Source organism: Artemia franciscana, chromosome 7, assembly GCF_032884065.1.
Source record: "Artemia franciscana chromosome 7, ASM3288406v1, whole genome shotgun sequence".
Lineage (NCBI taxonomy): Eukaryota > Metazoa > Arthropoda > Branchiopoda > Anostraca > Artemiidae > Artemia > Artemia franciscana.
Window position 1 is genome coordinate 4,615,620 of NC_088869.1, and position 15,412 is coordinate 4,631,031.

The 15,412-nt window shown below is 35.1% G+C and overlaps 1 protein-coding gene and 1 long non-coding RNA gene across 2 annotated transcripts in view; one reads left to right on the forward strand and one right to left on the reverse strand.

The window, feature by feature from the left end:
- The window catches only part of LOC136028754 (hemicentin-2-like), a gene marked incomplete in the record, with an annotated part of 380,916 nt that overhangs the window by 136,440 nt on the left and 229,064 nt on the right, over window positions 1-15,412 (forward strand). The window contains 1 exon segment of the mRNA XM_065706639.1: window positions 2,206-2,409. Within this exon segment, the coding sequence (XP_065562711.1) occupies window positions 2,206-2,409 (204 nt within the window).
- The window catches only part of LOC136028756 (uncharacterized), a 171,508-nt gene that overhangs the window by 117,832 nt on the left and 38,264 nt on the right, over window positions 1-15,412 (reverse strand). The gene's annotated exons all lie outside the window — the stretch shown is intronic.

A 15,412-nucleotide genomic window follows, 5' to 3' on the forward strand; every position in this document is an offset into this window, starting at 1 on the left:
TTTGAAAATGGAACAGAGGAAATAAATAATACTGCCGGTTTTAGGTTAGGATACAAATTCTGTTCCGGCAGCATTTTTTTTTCACCAATACCAAACACCAGCAGGTCACAGCATCCATTGTTTTGACGTTTTCAATATCAATGAGGCTCTGCCTCCTCCACTCCTGCTCGGTTTTGGTTCCTTCCCATGGGATCTGTCCATACTTCCTAACAAAAAGTAGCTGAGAGGCAGGCTGAAGTGATTGGGCTGACACTGGGTCAACCATTTCAGCATATTTGTAAATGTTGTCTTTGAAATGGAACCTTTTCTGTATCTGGCCTACTGCTTTGATATGGAACGCCTGAGCAGCTTTGAGAACTACTTCGATTGAATCAGGGGGGACGGCAGTATCTGACCTTGACGTATAGAGGGAATCTTGTCCGTTCGGACCCAAGTAAAAGCTTTCAAGGGGAAGTTAAAACTTCCGATTGTTCACATCGATTTCTAAAGCACTAGTTGATTCCACATAGTCCTTCTGCAGGAAGTTAAATACTGAGACCAATGTTTTAAGCTTTGTTTATACCCCGAAACTAGAAATATTTTGGTTTCAAGAGCTTAAATTGTGCTTAAATTTGAATTTGTGATAGACGTAATTGTTATATGTGTAAAGAACATAAAAAAGACATCGAGTGGTATGTTCACTTTATTTGTAAGTCAAAAAAATGAACAACAAAAAATTTACCAATTATAGTATGAAGGTTCATGATTTCCCCCTGGGTACGTAGGCTTGCCAAAACCACACAATCCATTTATTCCTACATGTGCTATTGTTTTAAAAAAATGGCTGTCAGTTTGTTTGTCTGTTAAAAACTAGGGTAATGAAACGGTAAGAGAGGTGTTCGAATAGTTATAGCCTACTTCCATTATTCATGTCAGTACTTATAAAGCTGGCTACAAGTTCGAGTTGAAGTTTTTTTGATTTTACACAAAAATCATAAACATCATACAAGTACTGTGGAGAAAAAGAATCATACATGCAATGCTTGTCAAAAAAATTTTCTACAGTAAGAACAACTACGTACCCTATAAAACTATCAAAATATATTATAACTTTATTTATCTGACCTGTAAAAAAATGACATGCTATCTACCAAATAATCTTATGAAAACACAACCCAAAAATGACAAACCATATGACTTCATTAATCGAGAACAGTCCAAGCTGAAATTATTGTTTGAAGCCCACATCAGCATGGAACTGTTTCAAACAGTTCTTTGTTGCTAGTTTGTTACTTAGGACTCCTGTACATCTCAAAATCTGTGTGGTGTTAAAATTTTTTAAGCAACTGAAGAAGTTCTTCTCTGTGATTCCAAGTTCAATTCACAAGGAAAGAGATTCTAAATTGAATTATCCTGCTTCTCTGATCAAGAAGATGATGATGATGAACAAATTAAAGGAAACCCCCCAAAAATTTCCCTAAAAGTCCATGGGAGAGAAAAAATCCCTAGAAAATCCCCAAATCCCTAAAACAAACTCTTGCCCCTAAAAGACTAAAAAAATCCCCATTTTAGGGGGGAAATCCCCATAGTGGAAACACTGTCCCGTATCCATCAGAAGCCATACTCCCTAACTAAGTGCCTCATTCTTCCTACCTGAATAGATACATTTTAAATCACCTAAAATCCTGTTTCCTAACCCTGAAGGATAAGTTTCAAAAACTCCGAGCAACTTATTTTCAAATGACTGAATTCAACTGCAAAGTGTTCAATACGATAGTTGTCTTTCAACGTCGTGAGGGTCCATGTTGTAATTTTCATATTATACAAATGCTTGAAGGGTAATTCCCTAAAGATCACCAATGAGTCCCATCACTGCATGTCAGGGACTAACAACTTCTTTTCAAGTCTATTTAAAATGCTTAAATCAGTCTAGAACTGGACGAGAAACACAACAATCAGTGAAAATTGATGAAAACAAATTCATAACAATCAATATATATAAATAAAGGACAGTCTATTTGATTTATCGTTACTATAGGCAAATTGATTCTTTTTATTCTGACTGTTATCAGCAATTAATACTAAAACTAATAAACAACATTTTTATTTTGTTTTATTATTATTTTTCTTTTTTATTTTCCTTTCCAAAAAATTGTTCATGGTTTAAGAATGAAGAAATCAAATGGTAAAAAAATAACCTACATTGAGATTCAAAATTTATTGCAGGAATCCCAACCCCACATATTTCATGGTGGCATGGAGCTGCTTTATTTGATAACACTACAGACAAAATAGAAAACAATATCATCAGGAACACAATGATTTATCTGGATGTGAAAAGATCAAGTTTGCATGATATTTTCACTTGTCAAATTTCTCAGCCACCACCAGCTGCACCAATTTTAAAGATGGTTTCATTGGAACTATTGTGTAAGTTTTTTTATTGTTTTGTTGTTAATTACATGTCAGTTTGAATTTTAAATGAATAAATTTATGGCATTCACTATAGCCAACTTCCATTACATTTGTAAATGTTAAGTCAGTGTGGTCTAAAAAATTATTTATTTCCATATCATCTATTGTTAAAAATCACATGAGCATAACTAAAGTCTCGAGCGCTGTGTACTATGCTTACGTTATGCATTATGTTTAAAATAGTTAAAGGTGACATAGTATGTGAGATGTTAGGCTTTTTTTGACAGTGTTTTTGGTAATCAGTACTTGGTGCTTAAGCATTTGCCCTACAAAAGAGAAACCTTTTTTTTTCATTTTTTTTTCCAGTTCCTAATGTTTATCAAACCAGCTATATCAAACAATTTTCTACGGGAACTAACTCAGCTTTAAATCATGATTAAATAAAAAAAAAATTAACTGTAAGTAAGGAGCAACATTAAAACTTAAAACGAACAGGGATTATTCTGTATATGAAAGGGGTTGTCTCCTCTTCAACGCCTTGCTCTTTACGCTAAAGTTGGACTTCTTCTCACAACACTACTTTTTAAAACAGTCAGGCTCGTAACTTCTTATGAGTAAGACTAAACTTGATGAAACTTTAAAAATCAGCATAAAAATACGATTCTTTCGATGTAACTATTGGTATTCGGTTATTCCGTTATTCGGTTATTGGTATTCCGAAACTATTGGAGTTTCTGTTATTATTGAACCAGGTCACCACTTACTACAGTTCGTTACCACGAACTGTTTGAAAAGTATTACAATTGGGTAAGCAATAAAACATATCTGCTGGGAGTAGGGCTCATGATGAGTAAGGAATGTGCTGATTCTTGCTTATGTTAGGAAGGTATTAACTATAAAATTCTAGTTGCTCATTTAGGACTACAAAGTCCAAGGTTTCAGTTATAGTTGCATATGCCCCGTAGAATTGACCCATTAAGATAGTAGTGAGTCACATGAAATACTAATTATCTCTGCGGGAAAAAATAAAAACGATCCGAGGTAAAAATATTCTTTTTTTATCAGGAGATTTTAATTTTTAGGTTGGTAGAAATAGGGATACATTCTATCGTAGGGCAGGCGTAACAATCTAGTTATAAGCAATACAGCATTTATTCATAAAATCGTCCATAAGTTAACATGATATTCACATGATGGTAAGACGGCCAATCCTATTGATAATACTATTGTAAAACGAAGACTGACAGGATCGATACAAGATACTAGGATAAATAGTAGTGCTGTTATGATGGTTGCCATAAAGTAGTGTTTAGTGTTTAAAGCTAAGAATTAGAACATTCTAGGAAGTTTTGTCGTTGATATACTCCAGGATGAGAATCTGAGAGAAACTTTCATGGACTAGTTAAATATTAAACTGGGGAGTCTATGTTTGACCATGTAGAAGACAGATGGAATGATTTCCTAATGTCTTAGGAAGAAAAGTTAGAAACACAGCTTGGAACATTACCCAAAATGCTTTAATATATTAGAGAAGAGAATGGGCTTGTACAAAATGTATTTGAGTGATAGATCATATGAAGAAAAAAGAAATGAAAGGAAAGAAGAGAAAGTATTAAAATATAAATTAAGAAGATGTGATGTTGAGATATGGATATGATTGCTTAGTTAATTTTACTTGTCCCGTAGAGATTGGCCACAATTAGTGATAAGCAAAGAATTAAAGAGGAAGGAGCAGAATAATTTGAAAAAGTGCTAAATGGTGACACCGTTACAGGAAATGATATAGCAAAAATGAAAAAATTTGTGTCACTTTGGAGGGGAAGGAAGATTTTTCTTTTTTTAAATTGAAAACAGTGCTAAAAGATTTAAAAAATAATAAGACCCCAAGTGCTGATAGTTTGGTCAATTAGTTTTTCCATATTGCGGTTGTGAAGTTACAGGTAGCGCAACTGAAGATTATGAATATGGTTTCGAAAAAAGAAGAAGTATCCGGGGATTTTGGAAAATTTCAATTCCATCCTTCCAAGAGAAAGGTTATTAGAATGACAATGTTAATTTTTGAGGCATTAGCTTGGTGTCCATGGGAAGCAAATTACTGAGTAGGATGATACTTGGATAGGTCGTTGATGAATTTTTAAAAGGAGAACAGTGTGGTTTTTGAAAGGGAGAGGATGCGTCAGCCATTTTCACTCTTAGATCAGTAAATTGAGAAGTGGCTGAGTCATCAGAGCGCCTTTAGTCATCCGTTTTATTGATTATGAGCAAGCGTTTGATCCAGTGAATAGAAAAGCTTAGCAAAGGTCCTCTCTGTGTTTGTTATATCAGATATATACATTAAAATGATTTGGTCTATTTACGAAAATAAAATTGCTTCAGTTAAAGTAAAAAATATAAGCAGTTAATTTTATATTGAATTAGGATTTAAACAGGACTGCGTTTTATCCCAATTTTTATTGATCATTTTGAAATGGTTTCGTCCAAATGAACACATCAAAGGCTAGGGGGAGCTTGGTATGAAATGGGAAAGCAAAGTTCTCAAAGACTTGGATGATGCTAATGATTTAAGTGACCTAGATAAGATTTTAGTAAAATGAATGTTTTTGATTGTTTTGAGAGTTCAGGGCGCAAAAAAATTTGAAAATTAATATTTAAAAGATTAACTTGTTAAGACCAAAGATAAGTGAAGGAGAAAAAGTGTTTTAGGTTTTGTTATTAGTAAAGATTGTGGGTGCAGTAAAGATGTTACAAGAAGAATAGCCAAGGTTTTTTTTCTTTTATAGCTGAAAAAACTTTGGAAGAATAAGAAGATAAGTCTGTCAACTAAGATTAAAATATTGAAAGCTACAGTAATGACGTTTGTCAACTATGGTCCCAAAATGTGGACGCTCCGAAAGACGAATTAGGATTTTTTCAGGGTTTTCCCAAGGAGTTATCTACAGATTCTTTTGGCTACCTATCTAACTGATGGGATTTCAAATATTAGCCTAATCTGTACGAAGAATACGGTTATACCCAGCTTTCTAGCAATAATGAAAGAAAGATTGAGATCACAACAAGTTATGTGGATCAAAAATGACATATTACCAAAGATCTTCCTTATTGGCCAACCATCTTAGGCCAAACAAAAACAGGCCGTCCCTGAATGGGGGGAGGAGTTGGTCATGAGGAAGTATTTAAGAGAAATTTCAAATTCAACGTAGGGTGCAAAGAGGGGGACTTGGGATAGAGGAGTAGCGTACATGGCTATGTTGGCCTCAGGAGGCATGCTGCAAAATTCGGTTATTAGTGGTATTAGTAGGTGCAGTGCGCATTGTTGAGCATGACATCTTTTATCCTCAGGGTAAAATGTTTGGGTCCTTGTGTCACTAATTACTTAATTATTCCTTTTTTGGGAGGGGGGAGTGAGCTCCTTCACTTTGAAACCTCAGCCAGAGTCGACCCAGCTCCGAATGAGTACCTTTGAGAAACCTGGAGGGAATTTTGTTTTATTAACCAGCAACATTTCAGTCAAAGGGAGAAAAATGATCTTATTCAGCGATAACATGTTCATGATGACACCTTATCCCTGCCTTATAACCTCCTTGTACGATGTAAAAAGATGTTTCAACTGGAATTACTCTAATTTGGTACTGGGCACTTTCTTTGTCCAGGGAATGCTATATTGTGTATCAATAATGTCACCTGTCTGCTAAGGCCCAGTATTAGCATTTTTCTATTGGCACAAAAATTCCTGTAAATTGATGTAGCCAACTTTGAGACGGGAATCTTAACCATTTCAGAGTAATGCCCGAGGCAATCTATAATCACACTTGTGAATAAAATCCAAATTACGCACGGCTGCAGCACCAAAAATGATATTCGTTCGTAATTTATTAAGTTGAAATATGTTTAACTTTTAAGATTATTAATTATTAATGAATAGTCAGATTGAAAATTTAAGGCATAATTTCTTTAATTCGAAAAAATGAAAACATGGAATAGCAGTTTTCTTTTCTATATACTTTTTTATTTTCCTATAAGTATGGTCAAATAACCTGCTCAAACACGCAGTATTAGGAGACAAAACTTATGAACAAATTAGTGCTGATATAGCTTTTTCGAATTAATTACCATTTCGATTTTATACTTTTGTTGCACAAGAATAACATCCGAATCAAGAAAAAGTACGTAACATTCATTTTTTTTTTTTTTTTTTTTTTTTTTTTTTTTTTTTTTTTTTTTTTTTTTTTTTTTTTTTGAATGAAAACGTTTGATTAGGATATGGCTCAGGTATAAAACATGGCGTTGAGGCGTAAGAGTAATTTGAAAATGAAACAACGTGCACTGCCAAATTGCGATTTAAATTAAAAGAGGTTTCTTACTCTGATATTTCTAATATTAATGTTATTTGATTCATTAAAGGTACTTGGTAAGCCATTTTTGCATAGTTAAACCGAAAAAAGAGTCTGGATATTGTTTAATTTTTTCCTTTATGCCATTTACTAGATTGTATTTTGCAGCTATTTTGTAGATTAGATAGTGACATACTCTGTAAGGGTTTAGTCACTGAATAAAATCATTCATTAATTAATTCAAATAACACGCACCCCGGAGCTTTTGACGTAATTAAATAAAAAAAAAACATGTTTCCTCAACCGAAAGTAAGGAGCAACATTAAAACTTAAAACGAACAGAAATTATTCCGTTTATGAAAGGGGCTGTCTTCTCCTCAACGTCTCGCTCTTTACGCTAAGGTTTGAAACTTCGTCATAGTTTCTACTTTCTAAAACAATAAAAAACCTTAGCGTAAAGAACGGGACGTTGAGGAGAGGACAGCCCCTTTCATATCAGGAATAATTTCTCTTCGTTTTGAGTTTTAATGTCGCTCCTCACTTTCAGCTGAGAAAACTTGTTTTTTTTATTGAATTTCTGAACGTTTTTGAATTAATGTATGTTTTGATTTTGGCTCACTGCCAAAATCAAGTTAAAAATAAAATAAAACTTGTATTTTTTTGCTAAATGACTTTCACATATTTTTGATTGGACAATTTTGATAAATTATGAGGGGGGGGAGGAGGCCTAGTTTCCCTTCAATTTTTGGTTACTTGAAAATGCAACTAGGGCTTTTTATTTTCTTACGAACGTTTTTCTTAGTAATAAATATACGTAACTTACGAATTAACTTACGTAACGAACTTCTATGTTTGTATATTGTTATTATGTATATGAGGGGGTTTGTCCCTTCGTCAATACCTCGCTCTTTACACTTAAGAACGAATTTTGTCCCAAATCTTTATGACCCCTGAATCACAACGGCCGTAGAATTAATAATTTAAATTACCAAAAATATTTTAGCGCACGGTAATGTGGAGGAGACAACCCCCCTCATATACGTAATATTTTATGTTCGTTTTAAGTTTTAATGCTACTCATTACTTCCAGTTGAAAAAAAATTATCTATTTTCTCATTTTTTTAAATAATACTAGAAGATCCTGCGCTCCCTTCATGGCAATTCTCTTCACTCGTAATAAATTCCCCCATAGAAAGATCCTCCCACGTAACTCCCTCCTCCCGACCCACCCCCAACCCAACAGGAAAAGTTCCCCCTGAAAACGTCTGTACATTTCATAATAACCATTACAATATGTAAAAAATGGCGGAAGTTTGTAGCTTGCAGCCCCTCCCCCAGGGATTGTGGAAGATTAAGTCGTCCCCAGGGACATATGTATTAGGTTTTCAGCTACGATTAACAGAATGGCTATCTCAAAATTTTGATCCGGGAAAAGTGTGCATGGGAGGTGGCCTAGGTGCCCTCCAACTTTTATGGTCACTTAAAAGGGTGCTGAAACTTTTAATTTCCGTTAGAATGAGCCCTCTTGCAACATTCTAGGACCACTGGGTCGATACGATCACCCCTGGAAAAAAAAACAAATAAACACGCATCTGTGATCTGTCTTCTGGCAAAAAGAAAAATACAAAAGTCCACGTTTTTGTTGATAGAAGCTTGAAACTTCTACAGTAGGTTCCCAGATTTGCCGATACGGCAAATCTAAAGGTGTGATTTTCGTTAAGATTCTCTGACTTTTAGGGGCTATTTCCCCCTATTTTCTAAAGTAAGGCAAATTTACTTTGATGGGTAACTTATAAGGCTCGTAACTTTTGATGGGTAAGACTAAAGTTGAGAGAAACCTATGTATTTAATATCAGCATTAAAATTCTATTCTTTTGATGTAATTAAATAAAAAAACTAGTTTTTTAAACTGAAAGTAAGGAACAATATTAAAACTTAAAACAAACAGAAATTAATCCGTGCATGAAATGGGTTGTCCCCTCCGCAATCCCTCGCTCTTTACGCTAAAGTTTGACTCTTTTCCAGAGTTCAACTTTTTAAAACAATTAAAAACTTTAGCGTAAAGAGCGAGGAATTGCTGAGGGGACAACCCATTTCATATACGGAGTAATTTCTGTTTTGTTTTAAGTTTTAATATCGCTCCTTACTTTCAGTTAAAAAAACTAGTTTTTTTTTATTTAATTTCCGAACGTTTTTGAATTAATGCATTTTTGATTTTGGCACTCCAAACATAAATTATTAAAATGAAATTTGCATATTAATTATATTTTTGGCTAAATGGCTTTCTCTTAGTTTTGATCAGACGATTTTGAGAAATAAGGAGTGGGGAAGGAGTCTTAGTTGTCCTTCAATTTTTCGGTTACTTAAAAAGGCAACTGGAACTTTAATTTTTAACAAACGTTTTAATTAGTAAAAAATATAAGCAACTTAAGAATTAACTTACGTAATAAACTTTTATATTCTTATATTTTTTATTATGTATATGAGGGGGTTTGTCCCCTCGTTAATACCTCGCTCTTTACACTAAATCTTAAGTTTTGTCCCAATTCTTTAAGAATGACCCCTGAATCAGAAAGGCCGTAGAATAAATAGTTGAAATTACTAAAAATACTTTAGCATAAAGAGCAAGGTATTTATATCCTCCTAAATACCTCGCTCTTTATGTTAAAGTATTTTAGAACCCCTCATATGCTACTCCTTACTTTCAGTTGAAAAAACTTTTTCATGTTTATTGTTTCATTGTTTTTTTATAGTAATGCTAGAAAATCCCGCACCCTTTTCATTGAATTTCTCTTTCCCCATGACATATTCCTCCAAGAAAAGATCCTCCCACATAGTACCCTCCCCTCAACCCCACCCCCAGACCAAAAAAATCCCCATGAAAACGTCTGTACACTTCCCAATAACCATTACTGTATGTAAAAACTGGACAAAGTTTGTAGCTTGCAGCCCATCTCCCAGTGACTGTTGGGGAGTGAGTCATCCCAAAGACATTGTTATTATGGTTTTTGACTATGCGGAACAAAACTGTAGTGAGGAGCGAGCCGGGTCGCTCCTTACTACAGTTCGATACCACGAACTGTTTGACTATTGGTATCGACATTCCGTTTTTTGGTTACTATTTCTATTTTTTTCCGAGTTTCCCGAGTTACTATTTTTCCGAGTTTTGGTTACTATTGAGCCGGGTCGCTCCTTACTACAGTTTGTTACCACGAACTGTTTGATTACCATGTGAGATTTTGCATTGGATAGGGTTTGTGTGTGTGTTTATTTTTTTTTTTTTTTTTTTTTTTTTTTTCACTGGATAAAGAATAGATTACAAAAGGAATCGATGGCTGAAACAGTCAGAAACTTGAGGAGATGAATAAGCAAACAAGAGTCTCGGAGATGGAGCAAAATCAGTTTTGGAGGGAACTATGTCGAAGTTGGCTGACATGTAGTAATTTATGTGCGGGGTTTTCGGGTTAAAGAATTATTGCAATAGCTTTTTTTTTTGCAGAGTTATCGGCGTCAAGAAAACATCGTTTCTTCAATATTTACATTTGATGTCGTGAAGTAGCTCGGTGATTAGTTAATGTTGAAAAACAATTTGGTACAGTAAGTTGAACTGGTTTGCTAAGGCGTCTGGAATTCCAATTAGTAATATATCTGTTTTTTACTAATAAAAAAGCCTTATTTGAAAACCCTGACCAACTTAATCTCTATAAATTAGTTCGTCTTCAAACTTGTCTCGAGTTCGAGTTTGAATTGCGTAGCTGATCCCATGCCTCTGCTGCTGCATGCTTTGAGAGACTTCTTAGAGTATAATGTCCCATGTAGTGGTATGGGTAAGCGACTATCCGCTTAAAAATTATCGGCCGTCGCCTTTATTCTTCTTCAAGCATCGTTCCTGATATTACTAATTTTAAAGGTATTTTCTCTTAAAAATCAATTACTTCTATTTTCTTCGATCAGGTTGCCCACCGAGTGTCTCAGTAGAGGCAACCTTGTAAAGAATACTATTTAAGTGATTATACTATTTAAGTGACTAAATATTAACTATTTAAATGCATCTATTTATTAAACTTACGGTGTCTTTATCCGTTTCCTATGGCATTTTGATGAATTCTTACCTCTCAAAAATAGTTAAACTAGATTTTAATTGTTCAAATTCCTTATTTTAGTGCCTTAAATAGTGTCCTTTGTTCGAACTGTTAGAGTTTGCAGCTTCCCCAGCAATCTTCAGCCAGTCTCTATCCCATCTCCTAGCATGTTTTTGGAAGCTTCCCCATGGATCAAGGTCCTCTTTTAATTTTTGCCAAACATTTTAAATCCGTCCACCCTGATGTCGTTTTCAGGATGGTACTGGCTCGCAGATACGGATGTCTCGACATATCTTACCTTTGGGTCGTCGCCGAGAAATTTGAGGTAAAATCTTTTTGATGGTAGAGGATAGCTCTTCAGTCTGGCCACAGAGGCTTCTTACTTTGCTATTTGAAATTTTAGACCATCTGCAGGCTTAAAGTAAATAGCGAAGATAGCGACAATCGAACGCGGCCAGAGCTCTAGCTTCGACAGGCTTTAGCTGCCATGTCTTGCATGCGTATAGTAGCAAATTTCACACGCATTCTATGTAGAGTCTGACTTCGGTCTTTGTCGAAATGTCATGTCTGGGCCTTAGCACCTTTTTCAGACGGGTAAAGAATCCCGTAGCCCTTGATATTCGGGTAGAAATGTCATTACCAGCTCGACAATCTGGTGTTAAAATGGACACAATGTACTTGAATTTGTCAACGTTTTCAATTTTCCCAGCTGGTTCTGTATTTAATTATTGTTAACCATCTGACTACCCCTCTCATTCTGCAAAAGAAAATTGTCAGAGTGCCACGATACTTTGATCAGATGCAATGGTAATTATCTACATTGAAAGTATCCTCCGTATGCTTCAACTTTCTCCTATCATCATTCCTTAAATTGCTAATTTCAAGGGTCTTTTCCCTAAAGAAAATGAGCTAGATCTATTTTCTTTGGCAAAGCTCTTTTACAAACAAAATATTCAATTAAGATCAGCAGTGGCGCGCTGAATATTATTTAAGAGATAGACCGGTCTAAACGCATCTATTTATTAAATTTACGACGTCAATATCCGTCTCCAATTTTTTGTGAGAAATTACTACCTCTCAAAAATTATATTGGGTGCTTGACAAAGTTCGTACACACGCTTGCTCATAGTGTTTCTTGAAATTCTTAAACATATCTGAAGATTGCTTTCATGACAGCTTTGAAAGCAAGGGACTACGTACTAGTTAGATGTCTGTACACTAGAGGTACACACACCCAACCGAAACAGGATTTTGACTGGATTAGAGGTTCAGTTTTGTGTACTTATTTTTAATTAGGGTGCATGGCCCATTATCGTTTCGTCAAAATAAAAATTGAGAAGAAACCACCCTGACAACGCTTGCGTCTAATCCATTTGCGCTTATTGAAATCCTTAAGCCTATCTGAAAACTAGTTTTATGAGAGGTTTGGAGGCAAGGAGTCACGCATTAGATTCATGGAAGTGCATCGGAGGTGCGGACGTGCAGTCGAAGGCAGGCTGAGAAACACAACTTGAGGTTCAACTTCGCATCCATTTACAACGACAGTGTGATCCCTTCCTTTTCCCTTGAATTCCAAGATAGAAAAGGAACTATCCCGATTGTGTTCCTTCTATCAATAATAAAAAAGTAATGCTTTGCAAAATTTCAAGCTTGTCCCCCCCCCCCGCCACCATAAAAATAGTTTGGAAATCCTTAGCGACCCAGGTCATAAGAGATCTCCTTGCAAATTAAAAACATGACCCAGAAATACTATTTTCAGTATTTTTTTTTCATAAAAACAAATTTTGAAAGCCGAGTACATCCCAAAAATTTTGCTCTGTTCGCCAATGGGCGTAGCGGGAAATTTGATAGAAACGGAGTATGGGATGTGGTGTTTGAGTTATGGGGCATGAGGACGGGTATGGGGTTTCTACTCAGCCAAAGATCAAAGGATTCAAGATAAGAGGATTTGTTTTTCTTACTATTCCATTAACTTTTGTTTCAACTTCATTAATATTTTCATTGGCAGGAAAAAGCGCAGGGTGATTTTGTCCCTTGTCGATATCAATATATTAGTATTCTTATAGTTTACCACTAGTATTTCAAATTATATAGATGATAAACGTCTCTTTCACGTGTGTTTTCCCTTCCCCCTCACCAAGATTGACTCCCCTTTCTAGGGTGTATTTTATTTTTCTCAATAGTTTATAAAATAGCATATACAATATGTTAAATTTTAGTTATAATTAAGCCATTCATTACCTTTCGCGTGTATTTTTCTGGCAAAATTGCTTAAGTAACGTTAATGTAAACCACAATGACGAATTTACTAATTTGTACCTTGTTGAAATTGGACAGACTAAACTCTTATAGATCTTTCTTCGTTTCAAACTTGACGTCACTTAAGTAACTTTACCTGAAAAAAATGACGCAAATCTGTGGCCGAACTAACTGTGTTTAAACGTAGCCGCTTAGGGAAACAAAATTTTCTTAGTTTCAAGGTCAATTAAAAGCTGTTGGTACAATGGAAATTCTAGATTTGATTTTTAGATTGTGATCTTAAAACAATTTTGTCTAGATGGTTCGAATTTTACATGGAAAGGTACCTATGCACTTAATATGAAATGATAAGTTTTCTTATAATACAGCCTTCCACCACAATAAGGCAACTGTGAAATTTTTTAGCTGCTAAGACGTTTGTGTACTTTTAAGCATTCACAGAAATTAAGCTTGACGAGTTGTCAAACTATGCCTAGTTATACTAACGAATTCTGTTGATAAATAAAAATCCATAAGTTTTTAGTCTCGGGAGAATTTGGCAATATTCTATTCTAGGCCATTACCATGCCATATTGTTAAGTTTAGAAGTTTCTATTGCTTTCATTAAAATGTATATAACGCTGCCAACTATGTCCCATGAAACATTTGTTTTTGTAGGAGTGTTTTGATAAGTTTTATTTTTTGTCACAATCATGGATTTCCATCAAGGTGAGGGACCATACCCAGAGTTTTTCCTTTTGGCAATGCAAATATTGATGTGTGCTGTCTGCAACAACTAAGACACTTTCCCAATATAAAGACGAAACAACAGATTTTTTTTTTCAAATTTACCTTCACATTAGAGACATTTCCAAGTTCCCACATCAGGGAAAATTTAGCGAGTCCAGACAAGACAGGAACAATTTGTCCTCTATTTTCTTGGGAAGGGAATTATCCCAATTTTTTTTCCAAATCTTCAAGCAATTTAGATTCGGAAAAATTGCTCATTTTTATTGCGGAAATATAATAATAAACATAGTCCTCCATACATAAAGGGGGGGGGGTATGCCCATTATTTATCCCCTTGGAAAATTTAAAATGGATGAGAATTGTTTGGAGCAAACATGACGATTTCCTGACAAGAAGAAAAGAAAAGAAACTATTGTTCAAATTTTTCTTCCCTTAGAAAAAATTTTCAGATCATCACAGTCGGAACAATGCAGAGATAACTGACTGGAATAACCATAAGCAAGAGATTGACTGTTGAGAAGTTTTGTTATGCTGGTAACCCCTAAAGCCAGAACAAACTTTTCTAAGAGTATTTGAAAAACAGTTCGTGCATCAATGTAATTAGCTCTTGCTTTGTACCAGAATTAATTTAAAAACTTTTTACACAATAAAAGTTTTTCAATGAAAAGTAAAGAGCTTCATCAAGCCAAAAATGAGCGGAAATAAAGTCAAATAGTCTTCCAAGCGTAAAACTACCACAAATCACTATTAATGAATAAATAAAACTCAAAACGAACAGAAAGCACAATAAATAGCCGAGTCAAACTCAAAACGAGCAAAAATTAGCATTAATACGGCTGATAACCTCTATGCCTTCTCAAGACTAAATCACAATTTGTGTATCTACGCTTTGATCACCCTCAATATCACAAAGAATACTAGAACTTCTGATTGCCAATCCAATGAGCCCCCTCTGAAGTTTATGCAATCACCCTTTCTATATAAACCTTATATGCCGCCAGGGCATAACTCGCATCCCTTGTTCTGAGGGCTGCGGGGGGGGGGCTGTCAGCCTAAAATACACAATTTGAGGACCTTTAAAAAGGGCACTAGCCCTTTCAATTTCCAATTGAATATGTCTTCTTCAAAGTTTCTATGACAGCAAATAGCAATCTAAAAATTTCTATCAGACGCATTTCGGGAAAATACGAGTCGTGGGGAAGGATCTACCCTCCCACTACTCTGAATTTCAAAACTATTACTAAAACTTCTGATTAGCAATATAATAAGCCCCCTTCGAAGTTTATGCAATCCCCCTTTCTATATAAACATTATATTTCCCTAGGGCATACCTTACAACCCTTGCCCCAAGGGCCGCAAAGAGGTTGTCATCCTTAAATACATAATTTCTGGACCTTTCAAGTACGTTGAACAAAAGGGCTATCTCAAATATTAAAATCTCAAGTTAATGAATAACTTTTATGCCCCCAAAGCATAACTTAAAACCCTTACCTTGAGGGCTTGGGGGGGATCGTCATCCTCAAAGACAGAATCTCTGGAACTTTCAATTACGATGAACAGAATGGTTATCTCAAAATTTCGATTGGATGTGTTGGGAGAAATGGTGGGCGTGGGAGG